The sequence below is a fragment of the Aotus nancymaae genome, unplaced genomic scaffold (assembly GCF_030222135.1).
Source record: "Aotus nancymaae isolate 86718 unplaced genomic scaffold, 86718_ANA_hifiasm-v0.15.2.pri h1tg000010l, whole genome shotgun sequence".
Taxonomy (NCBI): domain Eukaryota; kingdom Metazoa; phylum Chordata; class Mammalia; order Primates; family Aotidae; genus Aotus; species Aotus nancymaae.
In genome coordinates, this window is record NW_026988421.1 from 24,022,546 (window position 1) to 24,044,936 (window position 22,391).

At 39.1% G+C, this 22,391-nt stretch overlaps 1 protein-coding gene across 5 annotated transcripts in view; it reads left to right on the top strand.

Annotated features, from left to right (window-relative positions):
* SORCS1 (sortilin related VPS10 domain containing receptor 1) overlaps positions 1-22,391 on the top strand; it is a 591,753-nt gene that overhangs the window by 497,283 nt on the left and 72,079 nt on the right. For all 5 annotated transcript variants that reach the window (XM_012450170.3, XM_012450169.3, XM_012450171.3 and 2 more), the window contains exon 18: positions 16,509-16,680. In XM_012450170.3, coding sequence (XP_012305593.2) covers positions 16,509-16,680 — 172 coding nt within the window. The remainder of the gene's footprint in view (positions 1-16,508; positions 16,681-22,391) is intronic.

The window sequence follows — 22,391 nt, forward strand, 5'->3', positions numbered from 1 at the left end:
TCTTCCTGGTTTAGTCTTGGGAGAGTGCAAGTGTCCAGGAATTTATCCACTTCTTCCAGATTTACTGGTTTATGTGCATAGAGTTGTTTGTAGTAATCTCTGATAGTAGTTTGTATTTCTGTGGAATCGGTGGTGATGTCCCCTTTATCGTTTTTTATTGCATCTATTTGATTCTTCTCTTTTCTTTTTTATTAGTCTGGCTAGCAGTCTATCTATTTGTTGATCTTTTCAAAAAACCAGCTACTGGGTTTGTTGATTTTTTTAAAGGGTTTTTTGTGTCTCTGTCTCCTTCAGTTCTGCTCTGATCTTAGTTATTTCTTGTCTTCTGCTAGGTTTTGAGTTTGTATGATCTTGCTCTTCTAACTCTTTTAATTTTGATGATAAGGTGTCAATTTTAGACCTTTCCTTGCTCCTCATGTGGGCATTTATTGCTATGAATTTCCCTCTAGACACTGCTTTAAATGTGTCCCAGAGAAACTGGTACGTTGTGTCTTCATTCTCGTTTTCGAAGAACATCTTTATTTCTGCCTTCATTTCATTTTTTATCCAGTCGACATTCAGGAGCTAGTTGTTCATTTTCCATGAAGTTGTGCGGTTTTGAGTTTGTTTCTTAATCCTGAGTTCTAATTTGATTGCACTGTGGTCTGAGAGACTGTTGTGATTTCCATTCTTTTGCATTTCCTGAGGAGTGATTTACTCCCAATTATGTGGTCGATTTTAGAGAAGTGCGATGTGGTGCTGAGAAGAATTTATATTCTGTGGATTTGGGATTGAGAGTTCTGTAAATGTGTATTAAGTTTGCTTAGTCCATATCTGTGTTCAAGTCCTGGATTTCCTTGTTGATTTTCTGTCTCATTGATCTGTCCAGTGTTGACAGTGGAGTGTTAAAGTCTCCTATTATTATTGTGCAGGAGTCTAAGTCTCTTTGTAGGTCATTAAGGACTTGCTTTATGTATTGGGTGCTCCTATATTGGGTGCATATATATTTAGGATAGTTCATTCTTCTTGTTGTATTGATCCTTTTACCATTATGTAATGCCCTTCTTTGCCTCTTTTGATAAAATGGTTTAAAGTCCATTTTATCAGAGACTAGGATTGCCAGCCCCACTTTTTTTTGCTCTCCATTAGCTTGGTAAATCTTCTTCCATCCTTTTGAGTCTATATGTGTCTTTGCACGTGAGATGGGTCTCTTGGATACAGCACACTGATGGTTCTTGGCTTTTTAACCAGTTGGCCAGTCTGTGTCTTTTGATTGGGGTGTTCAGTCCGTTTACATTTAAGGTTACTATTGTTATGTGTGAATTTGATCCTGCCATTTTATTACTGGTTGTTTGTTCTGCTCTTTGGTTGGCATAATATCTTCATTGCATTGTTGGTCTTTACCATTTGGTTCTTTTTTGCGGTGGCTGGTACTGGTTTTTCCTTTCTGTGTTTAGTGCTTCCCTCAGGAGCTCTTGTAAGGCAGGTCTGGTAGTGATAAAATCTCTCAGCAATTGCTTGTCAATAAAGGATTTTATTTCTCCATCACTTATAAAGCTTAGTTTGGCTGGATGTGAAATTGTGGGTTGAAAGTTCTTTTCTTTAAGGGTGTTGAATATGGCCCCCACTCTCTTCTGGCCTGTAGGGTTTCTGCTGAGAGGTCCACTGTGAGTCTAATGTGCTTCCCTTTGTGAGTGATCTGACCTTTCTCTCTGGCTACCCTTTGTATTTTTTCCTTCATTTCAACCCTGGTGAATCTGACGATTATGTGCCTTGGGGTTGCTCTTGTAGAGAAGTATCATTGTGGTGTTCTCTATATTTCCTGTATTTGAATGTTGGCCTGCCTTTAACGTTGGGGGAGTTCTCCTGGATAATATCCTGAAGAGTGTTTTCCAGCTTGGATTCATTCTCTCCATCATCTGGTGCACCAATGAAGCGTAGATTAGGTCTTTTCACATAATCCCATGTTTCTTGAAGACTTTGTTCATTCTTTTCACTCTTTGTTCTCTTTTCTCGCCTTCTCATTTTGTTTCATTGAGTTGATCTTCAATCTCTGATATCCTTTCTTCTGCTTGATCTATTCAGCTATTGAAACTTGTGCATGCTTCACAAAGTTCTTGTGAAGAACTTACTGTGTTTTTCAGCTCTATCAAGTCATTTATGTTCTTCTCCAAGTTGGTTATTCTAGTTAGCATTTCATCTAACCTTTTTTCAAGGTTTTAGTTTCTTTGCATTGGGATAGAACATGTTCCTTTAACTCAGAGAAGTTTGTTATTACCCACCTTCTGAAGCCTGCTTCTGTCAATTCGTCAAATTCGTTCTCCGTCCATCTTTGTTCCCTTGCTGGTGAGGAGTTGTGATCGTTTAGTAGGGGAGAGGCGTTCTGGTTTCTGATGGATTCATTCTTCTTGCCTTGGTTTCTTCCCATCTCCTTGGATTTATACAGTTTTGATCTCAAGTAGCGGCTTGGGGAGGCGGCCTTTCTTTTGTCTGCCTGCAGAGGCGCTGCTGGGCTGCCACGGATTCAGTGGAGCTGCTGTGTCTTTTATTTAGTCAGGAAAATTAGGCTGGCTTCTGCAATGGCAGCTTCTCTTCCCCCTGCCGAACTCAATTGTTCCTTGTTGCTTTCTAACTGATGTTCTGGGTGTGAAACTCTGGAGTGAGAGTTTTTTAGCCTGCTGGGCTTTGTGCGTGGGGTGGAGGGAGCCATCCTGCCATATGGGCTGTTTCCCTGCGTTCAGTTTCACTTCTTTCTGGGGGGCAGGTGGCTCCGTCCCGCTGGCTTTCTGGCTTTTGTGTCAGCCAGTGCTTCTGCCTAGATCTATACTGACAGTCCCGGCACCAGCCAAAGTTGCTGTTCTGCCCTGTTCAGGCAGCTCGCTGAGGCTTTTCAGCCTAGCTAAGATCTCCTGTTCTGTGGGTTGTAGAGGGCTTGGGTGGAGTGCTGGATCTGAAGTGAAGTCCCAGAACCGAAGACTGGAGGAGCGCTGTATCCCCTGGTCCTCAGGTCAGTTGCACGCACCTCCTGGGTAGGGCAGTGCCTCGCCCTGCTTCACCTTGCCCTATTTGGTTAATACCCACTGTCCAACAAGACCCACAAAATGAACCTGGTACCTCATTTAGAATTGTGGAGACCACTTTGCTTCTGCGTCTCTCTTGCTGGGAGCTGCATTCCAGAGCTGCCTATCATTTGGCCATCTTGGGATCCCTCAGCCTTATTTTTTAGAGATACATCTTGTGTGAGTTTTGTTTTAACGTGTTAAAAAACAGATAAGTATTGATAATTTTTGGAGATGGGTTAATGAGCACATGGGAATTCATTACATTATTTTTCTTTATTCACTCATATTTGACAATTCTGATAATAATAAGTTATAAAGAAGCTGGTGTGGTGGCACATGTCTATAGTCCCTGCTACTCAGGATGCTGAAGTGGAAGGATCATTTGAGTCCAGGAGTTCGAAACCAGCCTAGGCAACATAGAGAGACCCCCATATCTTAAAAAGAGAGCAAGAAAGAGAAAGAGAAGGAAGAAGGGGAAATAAGGAGGTAGGATCCTTGCCAGTCAGCCAGTTCTACTTGACAAAGCCCCATCTCCTTTCTCATGCCAGCTACAGTACAGAGAATCCACTTGAGGAGGTGAGACTTCCATTTATGTACTCTGTATTTGAAATTTTAAATATGTTTAATTTTTTTAAAAAGATTATCAAAATAATAGATACTACTCTTTTCAAGGAGGGAAAAGATACAGAAAAGGATTGAAACAATTTCTGTTTCTGATGTTAGGGATTCCTAGAACCTTTGAATAAAGAAATAAGCTATCATTTATTTGAATGATAACACAACATCCAAGGAAAATACAAATAACACCTTTACAGCAATGGATCAGTGAGGTCTTAGCATAATACCATGGGGAAGAAAATGAAAAGGGCTGATAAAATAACTAAACTTAGTGGGGAAGGGATGTCAGACAGGAGTTTTATTACTTGCAGGTACCAGCATGTTTAGACATTGTAAAGGGCATTGGAAACTCCTCAAGCTAATTTAAAAACTGATTTCTTTTTGACCAACTCAATCAGTCAATAAATTTATGTTAGTCTGTCTTTGGTCTTGATGATAGGAGGCTGAAACAGAGGGATCAAATTGTTCCAGATGCTCCTTAATCATAGACTAAGGCCGAATGACGCCCACGACCCCTCACTCTTCAGTTCACTGAGATCTTATAAATCCTGACTAATATCAAATAAAACATCAAAGATGATTAAGTGATCTTATATTCAAAGGGGAAATACCATCTATGCCATCTAAAGTTAGAATTATAATGTTAATTAAAATGTGACTTAGCAATAAGTGTCCAGATATATACATGTTTGTCAGTGCATTTGTTGTTATGTTTAGTAGTCACAAAATTACAACACTACCTTCTAGGAGTCCACCTTCACTCTCAGGGACTTGTTCACTTCAGTGGGTGTTACACGATAGCATCTGACCCCAAATGATTTTCGTTAAGTTGTCACATCCCCTGGTTTTGCCTGTTCCATTTAAACATTTTGCAGAAAACATCAGCATTGGTGAGCAAGCTGGCGTAAACAGAACATATGATAAATACCAGTCATCAGCAGGTATGGTAAATGTCCTGCTCTCATAAGTGAGGTGCTCATAGGTGGAGGAGTGGATTCCCAAATGGGTCCTTACACGCTGAAGTCGAGGGAATGGTTGTCAATGGTAACCCCACTGATCAGCATATTGTCTAAACTACACGTTTTGCGTTAGGAACACAAAGACCCTTAGCTGGAACAAGGGCCTGAAGTCGTCCACAAAGAAGGCCTAACACCACTGAATTCCTGTTTGCAGTGTTTGTAGCCAACTCAGGAGTTGGCAAGAGGTAAAATGTAGGTGAACTTGGAAAAGAAACTCTGCCCTCCTTAATGTCACTCCAGCCCCTCACCCCAGGTGTCATTTGGCTATGTGTTGATTCAGTGGTACTTCATAAGCAGATTCGGTATATAATATCATAGCCACTAATAATATTGCCACTATACATTTAGATTTTTACTTAAAAATATTTAGTTACAAAACAAATGTGTATGTTTTATATGTTTCAAAGCCAATTTACAACATCACCCAAGTCCCGGCCCCCTTTCCCCACACAACTGTGATCTGTTTGATATGCAGGCTTCTAATCGCTTTTCTTTGCATCTGCTAGCAAATACTTGTGCCAAGAGAAAACAAACAAACTAATCTGGGAGGTTGTTTTTACAAGTGATTTCCTACTAGATATATTGTTTTTCTACTTGCCTTTTTCATGCAAACATATGTCTTTAACATCTTTCTAAGTCAGAATATGTAAGGGTACTTTCTCATTTCTTTCATTCCATAGTATTAAGTTTCATTATAGTACTGTCAGTCTTCCTTTCTCCATGGATGTTTGGGTTATTTTGTTTTTTCTGCCACTGTAAATAATGCTGCAGTTGCTGCAGTTAATATTCTCATCCCATAATACTTTTTATACAAATAATACAAAGATAATTAAGTCTCTTTTGGCAATTGGAGGTGTTTCTGCTGTTCATAATGCAAATTCCACTCAGCCAACTGTTACTTCTCAGACCTGAGTATCAGGCATTGCCACGTCTCTTCCTTTGTAAGGGTTAAAACAGGCTGCCTGTGAATCCCACAAATTAGAGATTCATTTGTATTAACTGCCATCCTCCTTTAGAATTCAAATGCCAGTAGATTCTGTAAAGGAAAGCTGAGGGGAAGGAGAAGTAGGATTTAGCCAAATTAATAAGGTGAGGAAGGTCATTTCATGCAAAAAGAACAAGAGATGACCCTGGGGAAGGGTCACAATGGTAGCTTTCTCAAGGACAAGCCCGGATGCCAATGTCTGCCTGCTGTTAGAGTTAAGCAGCCACTGTGAACCCTGTCTCCAATGCCAAATATAAGCCATCCATGGTCACCTCATGCTCAGTTAGTGCAGAATCTGTATTAGCCTCAGGGCTGGGATGAAGCACAAAGGAATTGCAATTGTAGGGTTGGTCATTTATAAGCGCCTTCATAAATGTTGCTCCCTGGGCACCTGACTTGTCTCACCCTTTTCTTACAGCATAGCACATGGTACAGGCATGCAGTGGGAAAGTGAATTGAGTGGGGTGAACAACTAAACCTCCCAGCATTACCTTTCTGAGAGTTTCCTTGGAAGCGTGCAGGAAAACTTTCCTTTTTTAAAAAATGTTCTTAAATACCTCACTTTATGAGGTATGTCTATGGTTACTTTCACTGTCAGCTTATTACCCTGTGCATATAGCAGTGTTCTCAGGTTTACCTGCTTCTCCATGATGGAGAAATCCTGGCATCCGTTATTATTGTGCCCAATAGAAATGCTATTTTGATGAGATGCCAAAATATTTATCAGCTTCACTATGTAGAAGTGAATGGTTGCACAATTTTTGTTTGAGTTGTTGACTAGGATTTAGAAAGGATGGATGGAATAAGAAGTGAACTAGGTGCAGGATGTCCCTCCAGGTGGCTGTAACCACCACTCTGGCTCCTTGGTCCAGTGGCATCAGGGTTTCTCATATTCACACGGTAGAACAGTAGGGCCTGCTGTGTTCTCCACGGTTGGCTCCCTGCCTCCCTTCACCCTCCACCCTCACAGCTTCTACATGGCATTTTACATGAAGGCGGAAAGCAAGGAGACTGGTACTGGTGCCTCAGCCTGTTATGGACTGAGTGAAATAGAATTGGGGATGTTTTGTTTGGTGAAGAAGAGAGTGATTGGAGTGAAACAATTAAGGATATTCAGTCTAACCTCTGCAATTTACTGTTATGTTTAGCAAGGGACTTTGTTTCTTTCAACATTAGTTTCTTAACCTATAAGATTTTGCTGTTTGCCTTCAGAATATGATTAAATGTGACACGGTATATAAAGCGTGTAGCACAATGCCTAGCACATAGTCATCACCTTATAAAACGTGTGCCATCTCCAATAGTTATTGTCCGAAGGCTCCTCTAGAGTAAAGAGAAAGGAGGGAAAGAAAACTTGTTTTTGTTATGAATCCACAGTCCAGACATATATTTGATGCTTAATTGTCACTGCACTACTAATATCTGGGGCATATTTAATGTAAGTCTTTGTTTTCTCATTTATAAAACAAAAGTAATAACCTACATGGGCTCATAAAGCGACATAATTAGAAAGTGATGAAAGCATTGTACACCAAAACATGTCTGTCCCTTTATGCCACTCAGGCCAGCTAATGTGTTTAGCTGATTACTGAATGAGTTCCTTTTGCTCAAATAAAATGAAATCAGTATTCATTGTATTTTGTTTCATGTTAGTGCTGAAATAACCCCAAATTTGTTCCTCTTTGTTTTTCTTTTGGTGTCTATAAATATCTCAGTAGGCACATCCACAAGCACAAGCTCGTTTAGTTATACTTATATGTGGTTAAATCTCATTTATACTGTTTTGGAACCAGGGAACATACTGAAAAATTTAGGTTGCTAAATTAACTAGGGCATTGCTTGTTTCACCAATGGTTAAAGAGTCTGTAAATATAAAATAAAGTGGATATTGGTTTATTCTAAGAAACCAAGATAGTCTTCTCAAGGGAAGTATTTCTTCTTGCTATTAAGCTAGAGATATTTCTAGATATGCTTTAAAAATTATGTATAGAAATTTCTTTCTGTAGAGTTTCTTTATAGGGGCATTAATTCCTCATGGAGGAATGTACAAAGACAGTTGTTACTGCTCTTCAGTGTTAGTTTCTCAATATGCAATAGGGATTTTTTTTTTTTTTTTTGAGACGGAGTCTTACACTGTTGCCCAGGCTGGAGTGCAGTGGCGGGATCTTGGCTCACTGTAACCTCTGCCTCCCAGGTTCAAGCAATTTCAATGGGTAAATTTATACAATAAATACATTTCTAAAAAGATTAAGTTCAGTATCTATATACAGATATATAGTGGGTCCAAGAAAAAATACACACATAAATTCTAGCAAAATAGTTATATTTATACTATCAACATACATTTGGAATGTTTTAAAAGATGCTTTTTATAAATAAGTTTTGGTATTTTATTTCATAGTAGAGTGACTATAGTTAATAATATTATTTGATATATTTCAAAATAGCTAGAAGAGAGGAAATTTGAGTATTCTCACCAGAAAGAAAGGATAAATGTGTGAGGTGATGGATGTGATGAATTTAATCATTACACAATTTATATATATATATATCAAAACATCACACTGTACCTTATAAATATGTATAGTGAATATCAATTAAAAATAAAATTTGAAAACTTCCTCTCTACATAAGCCGTAAAACATTCTGCTAACCTGCCATTACCTGGATTTGCAATTCCCAGCGTCTTTGAGGGCTTTGGTCTTTTCCAGGTGATTCTGCTTTGGGTGCCTTGTGGGGGTTTTGATGTTTGGTCTGATCTCCTTTCAAGGATATTTTCCAGTGTGCATCAAGGAGAATAGTTGGCACTAAAAGTGGTGCATGTGTTTAAAGTCGACAGAAAGGAAATCACTTGCATTATTTACAGACTCTTCGCTGCAGGGGCCTGTGTAGCTGTTTTCATAGCCAAGAACCATACAGCCTCACAGCAGACACTCAATAATTTTTTGTTGCTACAGAGTTGACTCTTCAGTGCACCTTTCTTAAATGAGGTTTTCCATCGTTTCATGGATGACATTGGGGTTGGGAAATGAAGAGAAAGGTGAATATCAGTGTATGTACGTGGAGACCTGCGTTCTCACATGGTGATTCTTGCCCACTTCAGTGGCACTGGCATTCACAATTCTTATCCAGGTGTTATGGCACAGTGGCAAGAGAACACCAAACTTAGTCCAGAGTCGCGGACCTGCCAGTCATCCCCTGCGTGATGTGCAACTCTCTAAACTGTTTCCTTTTCCTTATGTGAAAAACAAAGGGATAATATTGGATGATCCTGGGGACCCCTTCAAGCTTTGACATTTCCATGACCAGTTGAAAGGATTCAGTATTAGAATTCCTTGGACTGCAGTTGCTCAAAAGATAGAAAACTAATTCATATAACTTAGTTGTTCAACTGGTGCGCCCAGATAGTGGATTCTGTGAGCCATTCTCAATCAATATGATTCTTGATATTAAGTGATTTAGTGAAGTGTGTGTGGCCATATGTCCTATTTCATTAAGCTCATGTCCAAAATGAAGTTACATTCCTAATACTATTCAAATTCAATGACGTGTGCTTGCATCCTGTTTAATGCAAGAGAAGCTTTCTTCTTTCTACCGAGTCTTCTGTCTTATCCGTGTCCCCGAATCCCTAGTTCTCTTTACTCAGTGGAGGGAAATAGTCCGAAGAGCTGTTGCCTTGAAAACCTGTTTAGCCAGCCATGGAGCTCTCTTCTTCCTGATTGCTGATGGCATGGTTGCTACGTAGAGATTATTGTTGATATGTGGAAACACTGCCACCCCTGAGCATACCTTGTCACATAGGATCCCAGTTAAAGAATAATGGTCATTTCTGGGCTGCCTGTGTCTACTGATGAAGAGTCACAATGGGTAATGTACAGCCACCAATGAGGTCAGTCAGCCTCAAGTCTGGTATAATCTCTATTCACTGGAGATTAGGAAATCTAGGCCATCACCACGACTACTTTTTCAGAAGCAGTTTCTCTGGATGGAGGGATAGAAGAATCTCTCTCTACCCTAATTGTTAAGCCATGCCATCGTAGCCCTGTATCTTCATGTTGGAGATCTATAGTTACATAGCCCTTTTAGCTTACACACATGGGCCGGGTGCAGTGGCTCACACCTGTAGTCCCAGCACTTTGGAAGGCCAGGGCGGGCGGATCATGAAGTCAGGAGTTTGAGACCAGCCTGACCAGTATGGTGAAATCCTGTCTCTACTAAAAAGATACAAAAAATTAACTGGGTGTGGCGGCACATGCCTGTATTCCCAGCTACTCAGGAGGCTGAGGCAGGAGAATCGCTTGAACCCGGGAGATGGAGGTTGCAGTGAGCCAAGATCGTACCATCGCACTCCAGCCTAGGCGACAGGACGAGACTCTATTTCAAAAAAAAACAACAACAAAAACCGCACATGAACATACACATATAGCTGTTTTGTCATTGCACACCTACATTGCTAAGGTGGTAGATTTGGAAGATTTTTAGGTCTTAGCCACACACTCTACCCAGAACTAGCCCCCTTCTCCATCCCCAAGTATTCCTTCATTTCCTGCTTCATTAAGTCCAGTATCATTGTAACAAGGTAGTATTTTCCCTTGACAGCAAATGCACATAGCACAAGCCAAGAAATTAAACTATTTGTGTTTTTCTTTTTGTGAGTGCAAATAGGAACACTGTCGCTTAATGACAGTAACACCCCTGGGGTACAAGAAGACCGAGAGTCCCAGTTTCACCTTGTTTACATGTGATAACTACTGTGACAAAAGGGAAGAGGCAGTTTCACAAAAAGCATGATTTTGAAGCTGATTTTTTTAAAGAATGAGTAGAAGTTTGACGATAGGAAACAGCATCCCAGGCAGAATGAACAGCACAAGTGAAAGAAGGCACTTAGTAGACAGAATGGCCTGTCTCAGGGAGCATGTCAGGCCATGGGATGAGCTGATGCTAGAAAAATGCATCGAGGTCAGGTTGTGGATCTCGACTTTAAACCTGAACTTTACGCTTCAGAATAAACCCATGGGAAATTTTGAATGATTTTAAGAAAGGAATTGACATAATTGGATTTGATCTTAAGATGATCTTGGCAATAAGAAGGTCACTTTTATTTTGGGAGGAACTTGAAATATAACAGCAAGTTAGTATTTGATATGTAAATACTTTTTCATAACTTTTGATATTTTAATATTTACTGAGTTCTAAATGTGCCAAACTCTGTGGTAAGCCTTTTTCAATGCATTGTCTCATTTGCTCTTCCCAAAAACTTTAGGAAAAAATTCCACAATTATCCCGAATTTATAGGCAAAGATTTGAGAGCAGAAGGGTAAAATTGCCCGAATTCATAGAGTAAGAGCATGAATTTAAACTCAGGCAATTTGGTTCCACAACACTAGTTTTAACCTTCAAGTCAGTGGTGTTCATTTATTTTCTTGAAAAAAATACACACACACACACACACAAAATGTTATACGTTTTTGAGGTATATAACGTATATATATATATGTTGTGTGTGTGTATAATTTCAAAAGCTTTTGGAGTACCAGTGGTTTGGGTTACATGGATAGATTGTGTAGTAATGAAGGTGAGATGTTAGTGCATCTGTCACCCAAGTAGCATACATTGGACCCAATATGTAGTTTTTAAAAATCTCTCATCCTCCTTCTTCCCTCACCCTTTGTGAGTCTCCAAAGTTCATTATTCTACTGTCTATGTCTTTGTGTACCCATAGCTTAGCTCCCACTTACAGGTAAGAAAATGTGGCATTTGATTTTCTATCCCTGAGTTACTTCACATAGAATCATGGCCTCCAGCTCCATCCAAGTTGCTGCAAAATACATTATTTCATTCTTTTTTATGACTGAATAGTATTCCACAGGGTATCTTTACCACATTTTCTTTATCTTCTCATCAACTGATGGGCGCTTAAATTGGTTCCATATCTTTGTAATTGTGAATTGTGCAGGTATCTTTTTGATATGACTTCTTTTCCTTTTGGTAGATACCCAGTAGTGGGATTGTTAGATTGAATAGTAGAGCTAATTTTAGTTCTTCAATAAATCTCCATTGTTTTCCACAGACATTGTGCTACTTTGTACTAATTTACATTCCTACTAGCCATATATAAGCGTTCCATTTTCACCACATCCACATCAACATCTATTGTTTTTTGACTTTTTAAACGTCAGTAGTCTTTAACCTTGGCTGCAAACTAGCATCATCAGGGAACTTAAAAACAAAAGCAAACTGATCCTCATGATTCTCAATTAAATTAACATTTCTGGTAACAGAGCCTGGATATTCATCTATTTTAAAAGGATCCCCAGCTGATACTAAAGTGTAGACAGGGATGAGATCTTGTAAGCTAGAATATACTGTCACCTCTACATATACTGAATACTCATAAACATCTGTATTTGGCCATCACCACCACAGAATGTCAAAAAAAAAAAAAAAAACCTAAATTGAAAAGTCACAGATTACAAAGACTTTTAATGCTTTCTCGTCCAGTTTTACTTTCACAAAGAAAAATATAGGCTTCATCTTTTTTAAGACTTCCAGGTAGCACAGAAGCAAAATCAAAGAGGGCAGGGGCAAAAAGGAAAACGTGACACAGGTATATCAAGATAGGAGGGAAGAGAGTAGCTGAAATTGGGTGGAGTAATAAGCTCCTATCTACTGATGAGCCATCAGTAATATCAAAGGCACATTTGCAGAATGTTTCCTTTTCAGTAATTGTACAAAGACTCCCTTGTCATTACAAAGCACTTTTCTTCTTGGCAGATTGAAAAATGCTTCACCAACTAAATGCATCCCAGTAATATTCAGAGCGCAGGTCCAACATAATCATAAGTTGCCTTGTTATTACGGAGGTAGCAGCCCCATTTAATAACATATTAAATGCATTATTCATTTATGTAACTCAGACCCAGGGACAGCTGCCGGGATGAAAATAGAACCATTCTGTAATGCAAAAAGCAGGTGTGTGCTTACTTGAGTAAATGAACTCTGTATTACGGCACAATTTTCTTCTAAATTTCAGGGACAGGTCTGGTAGGCTAATGTGATGCCATTTTCATACAGGAAATAAAATGGTTTCAGAATGGTTTTTAATGAGCATTTAAAAAAATTACCAACAGTCTTCTCTGTGGCAGAGTCCTGGGGGATAGATTCGTGCTTTGGATTTAAGCAGAACTCTTGTTATTGCAGGATTCAGGAAAGTGTAAGGTAATGATTGATCAGAACAGTGACGAACAGAAGAATGTTCTTTAGCGGATGATGCTAGTGGTGATGGTGAGCCAATGCTTCTCTAGCTGCTCACCAAGAGAGAGTCACAGATGTGCTTGGATGCTGAGTGATTAAAAGTCATAACCTGACTTCAGTTTGTGTAGAACCTCCCCTCTGAAACCTGTAGGTGGTCTGTGATGCATGGTGAAACAAACTGAGATGCCGCAATTAACCCGGGTGGCATCACTGGTCATTTTTCTTGCTACCATTGCTGGTACCAGGATGCTATCATTCTCCAGTGCCTGCATTTTGTTTTTTATTTCCTTCTTTCTCTCACCTGCCTTTATTTTCTCTTTTAATATACATACACTCATAAGCAAAGGATTTCTTAAAAATTATCAGATGAGACTGGGTGTGGTATCTATGTCTTTAATCCCAGCACTTTGGGAAGCTGAGGTGGGTGGATTACTTGAAGCCAGGAGTTTGAGACCAGCCTGGCCAACATGGTGAAATGCCGTATCTACTAAAAATACAAAAATTAGCTATTTGTGGTGGCACATGCCTCTAATCCCAGCTACTTAGGTGGCTGAGGCAAGAGAATTGCTTGAACCCACAAGGTGGAAGCTATAGTAAGACAAGATAAAGCTGCCGTGAGCCAAGTAAAGCCTGGGTAACAGAGCAAGACTGTCTCAATAAAACAAAAAATCAGATGGGATGATGTTCAAATTCCTTAGGCATAACAATGATCAACCATAATGGGCAGTGATCTTATTTCTGGAGCAGAGTTTTGGAGACCCCCTCATGGGCTTAGGTGTTAACCCATAGGTTGCTAAATTGTGAGAAGCGAGTACTCTAAGGACAGGGATCAGCACAGCTGGGTTTGTGAGTGAGATACTTGGAGGGATTGGGGATGTAATAACCAATTGCTATGCAGATAGTTTCACATTTAAACTGGTCTAGTTACCAGTATGGACTTTCTGATTACCAACCTTATATATCTGAAACACAAGGAGGCCCTCAAGGAGCTTGAAGTTCACACAGTCACACCAGGAAGACAATCATACAAGGTATGAAGAATTCCTATCAAGTAAATCATAAGGAGTCCTTTAAGGATTTAGAGGAGGGATAATCTTATTCCATTTAAAGCCGCAGCACAGTGCAGTTATTAAAGAGGAGGTGTGTTCTAGAGACAAATTGTCTCGGGTCCTGGCTGTTTGATCTTGAGAAAACTAGTTGGCACCTAGGAATCTCAATTCCTCCATCTGTTTATTGGGAATCATTACAGCATCTTCCTTATTATGGATATTTTTGAAGATAAATGAGTTTATGTAAAGAACTTAGCACAATAATTAGGACATAGTAAGCACTTTCTATGAAATTCCTGCCATTTTACTATAATATTCAGGGAAACTTTGTTAGAGAAGACAGGAAGTAGGAAGTACCTTAAACGGTGGGTAAATTTTAGGCAGCTGATAGGGCATGCAGGGGGACATTGAAGCAGAAAGAGAGAGAAAAACAGAAGTACTCTCAAGAGGATTAAAAAGGAATGGACATGGGCTTATAAGGAAGAAAGAGTCCAGGATAATAGAATAAAATTAGCTAGTGGAGGCTGGGCGTGCTGGCTTATACCTGTAATCCCAGCACTTTGGGAAGCCGAGGCAGGTGGATCACCTGAGGTTGGGAGTTTGAGACCAGCCTGACCAACATGGAGAAACCCTGTCTCTACTAAAAATACAAAATTAGCCGGGTGTGGTGGCTCATGCCTATAATCCCAGCTACTCAGGAGGCTGAGGCAGGAGAATCAGTTGAACCCAGGAGGTGGAGGTTGTGGTGAGCTGAGATCGCACCATTGTACTCCAGCCTGGGCAACGAGTGAAACTCTATATTTCAAAAAAAAAAAAAAAAAATGGCTTTTTGCCCAGGACTACAGAATTTACAACTTATCCTAAGGTCATATGAAGTCCATGAATGTTTTGAACAGAGAAGAGAAATAGTAATAATATTAAATAGAAATAATCAGTAATATTTTGTGAGCACTTGCTAAGTATTAGAATACTTTTAAGTACTCAGGGTACATTAACCCATTTAATTTTTACATTTAACATATGAAATGAGTTAAGCATTAATAATTGACATTGTAGTGACCCATGGTGTTCAAAGCACTTTTCTAGACAGGGTCTCTTTTGACTTTCTTTCAGAGGAGAGGGCATTTGCTAGACTTAAATGCATTGGAAAATTATGTCAGTTTTGTAAATAAAGGTTTTCTGGATTTCAGGTGCATACATTCTTTTATGTGTTGTCTGTGCTCACTTTCATACAATAAGTGCAGTTAAGTAGTTGTGACAAAGTCTACATAGCCTGCAAAACTGAAACATTTCTATCTGGCTCTTCATACAAACATTTTTCTGATCTCTGGTCTAGAAGAGTGGAAAGTAAGTTTTGATTGCTTCTCATTTGGATTGTACCACTAACTCTAGGCAAGTAAACGTGGGAAATCAAATATATACATATATAAAGTGGTTGCTCCAGACCCAACAGTATAAAATGATAATGGCTAGATAACACTGAACCTCAAAAATCTTAAAGGTTGGCTGGGCATTGTGGTACATGCCTGTAATCCCAGCACATTGTGAGACCGAGGCGGGTGGATCACAAAGTAGACGTTCGAGACCAGCCTGGCCAACATGGTGAAATCATGTCTCTACTAAAAATAATTTTAAAAAATTGGCTGGGTTTGGCAGCACGCACCAGTAATCCTAGCTACCCAGGAGGCTGAGACAGGAGAATTGTTTGAACCTGGGAGGCAGAGGTTGCAGTGAGCCAAGATTGCACCACTGCACTCCAGCCTGGGCGACAGAGCGAGACTCTGTTTCACAAAAAAAAAAAAAAAAAAAAAAAAACTTAAAGCTTTGTCATCCTAAAATTGCAAATTTTAGTTTACTATGAATCTGAATAATTATATAGGTTGATTTTCAGAATAATTTTTTTCCTGTTAAAACTAAAAGAAGAAATAAGCAAAAGAGATCAATCTGCAAAAGCTGAAATCTCTTTAATGTGAGGTTTGATCATTTAACCCATATAATCTCTCATGAAATATTGAGTAGAAATATCAAATTTAGCCAGTGTTTTCTGTGCTATACCATTACTGTAGCAGTCTCTATGAGATCTATGAATGTTGAGTCATATATCCATCATAACCTATTCTTTTTCTGAATTATAAATTCCTTTGCAATATTTATTATTCATTCTAGTCCTTAATTATATGGCCTTTGAATTATCTCCTATATTAGCCATTTATTTCTCTCCAACTATCTTATAAACCTAGTGAGAGTAAGGGCTATGTCTTCTATTTCTGTGTATTTCCCACAACTCCAAAATGAAGTGATTCATTAATTTAATAGATGCATGAAAGTCAACGAAAATGCTAGTAATAGATACAATGTGTGACCGTGATTATCTCTCTGTTGAGCACTTTATATGAATTAACGCTACTCCTCATAGTAGCATGAAAGATGGTTAGATACTTACTCGTGGTCCTCAGGGCTAGGCACTTTGTCTAATTTAAAAATGTGGGAATGATTCACATTATAATGAGCTGGTTTATGACTTGAGCTTTTTTCCATTTAGATACAGGAAGGTGGTTTCCAATAATTGCACTGATGGAGTAAGGGAACAGTACACTGCCAAACCCCAGAAGTGCCCAGGGAAAGCCCCGCGGGGGCTGCGGATAGTCACGGCTGATGGAAAGCTGACAGCGGAACAAGGACACAACGTTACTCTCATGGTGCAGTTAGAAGAGGTAGGACTGCTTCCTATCTCCCCCCTACTTTCTAGGGCCAGTGATTTTTCTTAATGGACCACTGTTTAGCTTACGTATCTTTTTCAACTTTCTCAATTTTAGATGCTATTTAAAAATGTCTTTATTTTACTTCTGGTTTCTTAGTTTTTGTTATCACTTCACCTTCCCTGATCTATTTCTTTAATTACTGACATTTCGCCACAAGTTGTTCTTCACTCATACTTAATCTCTTACTTTTGGAGGATCTGTTGCATTTAACCTTGCCTTACTGGCACTTTTAGCAAAATCCATTTTCTCAGAATACATAAATAATATTCCTGAAATAATTTAAGACATAAGCATATTCAGCTAACCTAAGAGATGCTAATACTTTCATCCTCTCTCAGCCTGCAGGGTTTTCTTTTCCAAGGGCAACATGATGGTCATTCATATAGCACTGAGGCCAATCTAAACATAATTGAATGTAATTTCTTTGGCAGTTAAGAGTTTGTATTTTATAGTGCCTCAGGCATATCATTAAAAACAAATTATTATTTGCCAGATTATGATTGTCTGAAATGTCTATTTAGATAGTGAATAAGATGAAATTTATCTTACATATTTTAGAATATACACAGGAATTCTGTCATCTTGTAAATGAGGAAGATGGTCTCTGAAGGATAAATACTTACATCTCAATTATTAAACCAAGCAGTCTTATCCTCAATCACATTTTGTGGGTGCTTAATATATGGTTACCATTGTGTAAAGCCCTGTAAGTATGAAGGGATTTTAAAAGGCTAATGACACCAGGATTAAAATATATAACATTGACTTCAGCTTCCTCTGCTGATAGTTCAGTGACCCTCAGCTTTTACCATGTATAAGAAAATCACCTGGAGAGCATGTGGAAACAGAGTTTCCTTTGCCACATCCTTAAAGATTCTGGTTCAGTAGGTTGGAGTAGGCCCCAAGAATATACATTTATAACAAGTTCACAGCTTGTGCATTGTGCATCAAGAAAAACAAAAACAATGAAGGCTAGCGGCATAGAGAAGTTGGAGGCTCTAGAGTGCGACATGAAGGTGGAAAGATGAAGCAGTTATAATTGCTTTGTCAGGTTTGATGAAAATTTTTAGTATTTTAGTTCTCGTAAGAAAAATAACTGAAATAATGAATTTGAAATTCCAGCTCAAATGACGTGCATGTCCCTGGTCCAAGGGCCATTTACAGAATCACTGCTATAACCCAATATGCCTTTCCTGATTATCTCCTTAATGAGTGCCTTCAATTATATCCAATAGTATTCTAAATACTAAGGTGCCCAAAAAGTCTTCAGTTGAAACTAGAAAGATACAGGCCAATTTAAGCAAATTGGAGTTGCTCACATTTCACGTAAATAAACTCTTCGGGGATTTCTGTTTGAGGCTATGAGAGATTAGCGTGCAGTAAACCAAATATTTGCGTATATATTTAGAGCAAGTGAGACAGAAAGAGAGAGGGAAGAAGAAAAATGAGGAGGAAAAGGAGAACTAGGAGCTGAGAGAACTAGGAAGAGGATTGAGATACTAAAATTCTTTTCTTAAGAGATGGGAAAATCACTGCGGTGAGTCCAACATTTTATGCTGTATTTTCCTTTCAAGAACTTTACCAATTCATATGACACGCTATAGAAGAGGTTCGGATTTCAGATTTCCAGTACAAGGCCAAGTAGAAAGTGTGGGCTAAACAGGTGTTAATAGATTCACAAGGCTTGGGAGATAAAAAATGGACTTTGGGGATATTCCAAAACTGGGACTGATGAGGTCATATCCCAGAGAGAAGGAAAGCACAGGGAAGCAGCACATATCCAGGACCTTTTTCCTCCCTGAGGTATTTCATGATACTTAAGTAAAACAGGAAATGAGTTTTTAGAAGTATTACCCTTTGGGGAGATAAAAATTTGAATTCAAGACCTATCAAGGAAGAGGGCCCTGGTGAACAATCTTTAAGACTTGGTTTGTGGTATTTCTGGAAATCTCTATTGTAGGAGTAAAGGCAAACCTGAATTAGAACAGGCCCTGTGCACTTGTTCTAATACAATCTGAAATCACTTCAGTCTCTGAGTCGCTTAAAGTGATTCTCTTCAATTCTGAAATGATTGTTAGAAACCAAAGTAAACCCTCTTTAGTGGAAAATCACATAAACCAGAGCTTTACCTATTATTTTTCATGTAAAATGCTGGACATTTAAAAAAATCCAGGTATGTCAAGAAACAAGACCAAGGGGGAAAACGAACCAGAAAAGAACAGCAGTTGGATGAAACAGTGTTTATTTAAGATATCCTGTAAAATAATAATTATTAATATGTTCATGAATGTAAGAAAATGTGGAAAACTGAACCCCAGAGCAGTAATCAATAAGAAATACAAAATAGCAGTTGTAAAAATAAAGATATAATGGCTGATATTAGAAACTTAGGTTTACAGCAGATTGAACACATGTGAATAGAGGTTAAATGAAAGAAAGGACAGCAGGAAATATATTATCTAGAGCATAAAAGAAAGAAATAGAATATGGAGAAAAATAATGAGACAAATGGAAAATGGTAAAAAGGTCTACCACAGCTGCAATTGTAGCCCCAGAAGGAGAAGAGAGAGAAAAGGAACCAGAATCACTTTTGAAAAGATGAAGGCTGAGAATTTTCTAAGCCTGATGAAAGATGTCATCATATTAACTCATAGATTTAACGGAATCAGCAAACTCAAGAAGAATATATGCAAAGAAAAATCACTTAGCTATTAACATTCGAACTACTGAAGTCTAAAATCAAAAAGTGTTTAAAAAGCCCAGAAGAAAACGGAATGACATCTTTGAAGTGCTGCAGAAAACACAAATGGTTTGTTAGATAGACATTAATGGAGATATCAACACGGGAAATGTTCCCTTGTCCCCCTCGCAGGCATGTGGTGGGGGTGTGGCTCGCTTCTTCAGCGCCCCACTGCTCAAACCTCTAGGGAAGCATGCAGGGGCAGGCTGTGGGGCTCCAACCCCACGCAGTGTCTGCACTCCAGCCTGGGCGACAGAGTGAGACTCCGTGTCAAAAAAAAAAAAAAGTTCTAACTTACGTTAGACTCCAACATATCCAGAATGTGTGCTTCAGCATCTAGAGTAACAACTGAAAGAGTAGTGAGAGAATCTTATCATCAAGCTGCTGACAGGTAATTGCAGTAACTTTAAAAGGGTTTCATTAATCCAAAGTAAGGCAGGTAAACGAGAAAAAAAGAACATACTACAGTTGAGACAAATAGAAAAAAATAATAATAAAATTTTTAAAAAGCAAGACTTTTTTAAAGCGGCAAACAAAACCCATTAAGTAAAAAGGAATTATACTAATAAATTTCTTTATAATTATACTAAATTTATTTATTTTATTTATTTATTTATTTTTTTTTTTTTGAGGCGGAGTTTCGCTCTTGATACCCAGGCTGGAGTGCAATGGCGCGATCTCGGCTCACCGCAACCTCTGCCTCCTGGGTTCAGGCAATTCTCCTACCTCAGCTTCCTGAGTAGCTGGGATTACAGGCACGCACCACCGTGCCCAGCTAATTTTTTGTATTAGTAGAGACGGGGTTTCACCATGTTGACCAGGATGGTCTCGATCTCTTGTCCTCGTGATCCACCCGCCTCGGCCTCCCAAAGTGCTGGGATTACAGGCTTGAGCCACCGCGCCCGGCCAATTTATTTTATTTTATTATTATTTTTTGAGATGGAGTCTACCTTTGTCACCAGGCTAGAGTGCAAGTGGCATTATCTTGGCTTACTGCAACATCTGCCTCCCAGGTTCAAGGGATTCTCTCGCCTCAGCCTCCCGAGTAACTGGGATTACAGGTGCCCACCACCACACCAGCTAATTTTTGTATTTTTAGTAGAGATGGGGTTTCACCATGTTGGTCAGGCTGGTGTTGAACTCCTGACTTCAAGTGATCTGCCCACCTCGGCCTCCCAAGATGCTGGGAGTTACAGGCGTGAGAAATTGTATGTTTAGTGATTTGTATGTTTTTAATGTATATTTTACTCAATAGAAAGCTTACTTAAAAATCATTTTGGAAATCCATATAAAATATAGTACTTTATATTTAGGCCTTTGGGCAAAAATGGAAAATTAAGAAAAACGTTTCTGGTACTCTTAGGGCCAATCTTCCAACCTGTGTTTACCTGCCTGGTGAATGTGAAGGTTCTCTTCCCAGAGACATGAGGGACCTGATCATGATACCCAGAGGAGAATCATCTTTTGAAGCAGCAGATGTTTATACTAAGGCAGAGTTCGGAAAGTTTTTCCATTTCTAGGAACATAGTATAGGAAGATCTGAAACAAGAACTTTCACTTCTGGTCAGCTCCAACTTTTGTGCAGATGATAGAGAACACACTTCAGAGACAGAGGCCTGGCTCTCATCTGTTCAACTCTGCTTTCCATGTAACGAAGATCATCACCAGGCATCTCAAACTAGGTTGAGTGATGTGGGAACAGATTGGGGAATCTGGTTCCAAGATGTGTGAATTCATGCCTTCTGGGCACAAGAAAGGAGAAAAGATAACAAGTCAGTTCATTCCACTTGAGTGGGCAAAGCTTCAGTAGCAGGGATGAAATCTGCTGCTTCCAGCTGTCAGATCTGGCTTCTTGACGCTCTTTTCTCCTGCTGCAGAGCACTGAGCCAAGATCACCTTCTTTGTATCAGGAGGCCTTGGAGATCTCGCATGTGATTGTGGGATGCTGTGCTAATGATTCAGACTCCTCCTCGCAGAAAAAACCCTCAGTTTCTCTGTGACCTTCTGGATTACATATGTAGGCACAGAAGGTGCATGTGATTAGCAATGCACAATGAAGAGACACAGATTATCTCTGAAAAGCTGGGTAGAATTGACACTCGTCACAATGATAATAATGTGGTTATACAACATTTATTGAGTACCACTGTTCCAGTTTGTGAGTGTTTGCATGAATTATCTTATGTAAATCTTACAGCAGCTCTATGCAAGTAGATGTTACCATTATTGTCATTTTATAAGATGGCACAGCTGCGGTACAGACAGGCAAGTAGCTTACCTGAGATCATACAACTGCTAACTATAAGAGCCTACAGTCTAATCCAGGAACTGTGGTATCTTGTCTTTCTGTTGCTTCTCTATGGTGAAGCAACCATTTTCTAAGGAAGAACTTTGTATAACTCCTAAGCCTTTGTAGAAACCCATGGCTGGGATTGTAAGTAGTCACAAAGATCAGGGAGTAGAAAGAAAAGGCCAGATCATCAAAGACCAAGCCAGTTTGGCCTGTGGCTTGTACATTCTTAGACACTAATCAATAAATGTACCAAAATGTTCCTTCTGGCTTCTCTGAGAATATTAATGGTTTGGGATCCCTTTGTGGCAGAACGTTTCATTCAGAAAAGACAGATGCTAAATCCTCTCTGGGCTTCCCGTCTTTGGAAAATGATGCCTTTGTTGAATGTCTGGTGTGCCTGACACTGTTTTATCTATTCTGAAGAATACTGCAAAAGCACAGGATATGAATGCAGCACCCAAGGAATTTAGAATACATGTATTTCTCTAGAGGCTTGGGCATAAATTAGGCCATAATATTTTAAAATTAAATCTAAAACAAAAAAAATCCCTGGCATGTGCCCCTAGTGGAATACATGGTGTCTTTGTTCTCCCCAAAATTTATATGAGTACATTTCTTATTTGAATTTGA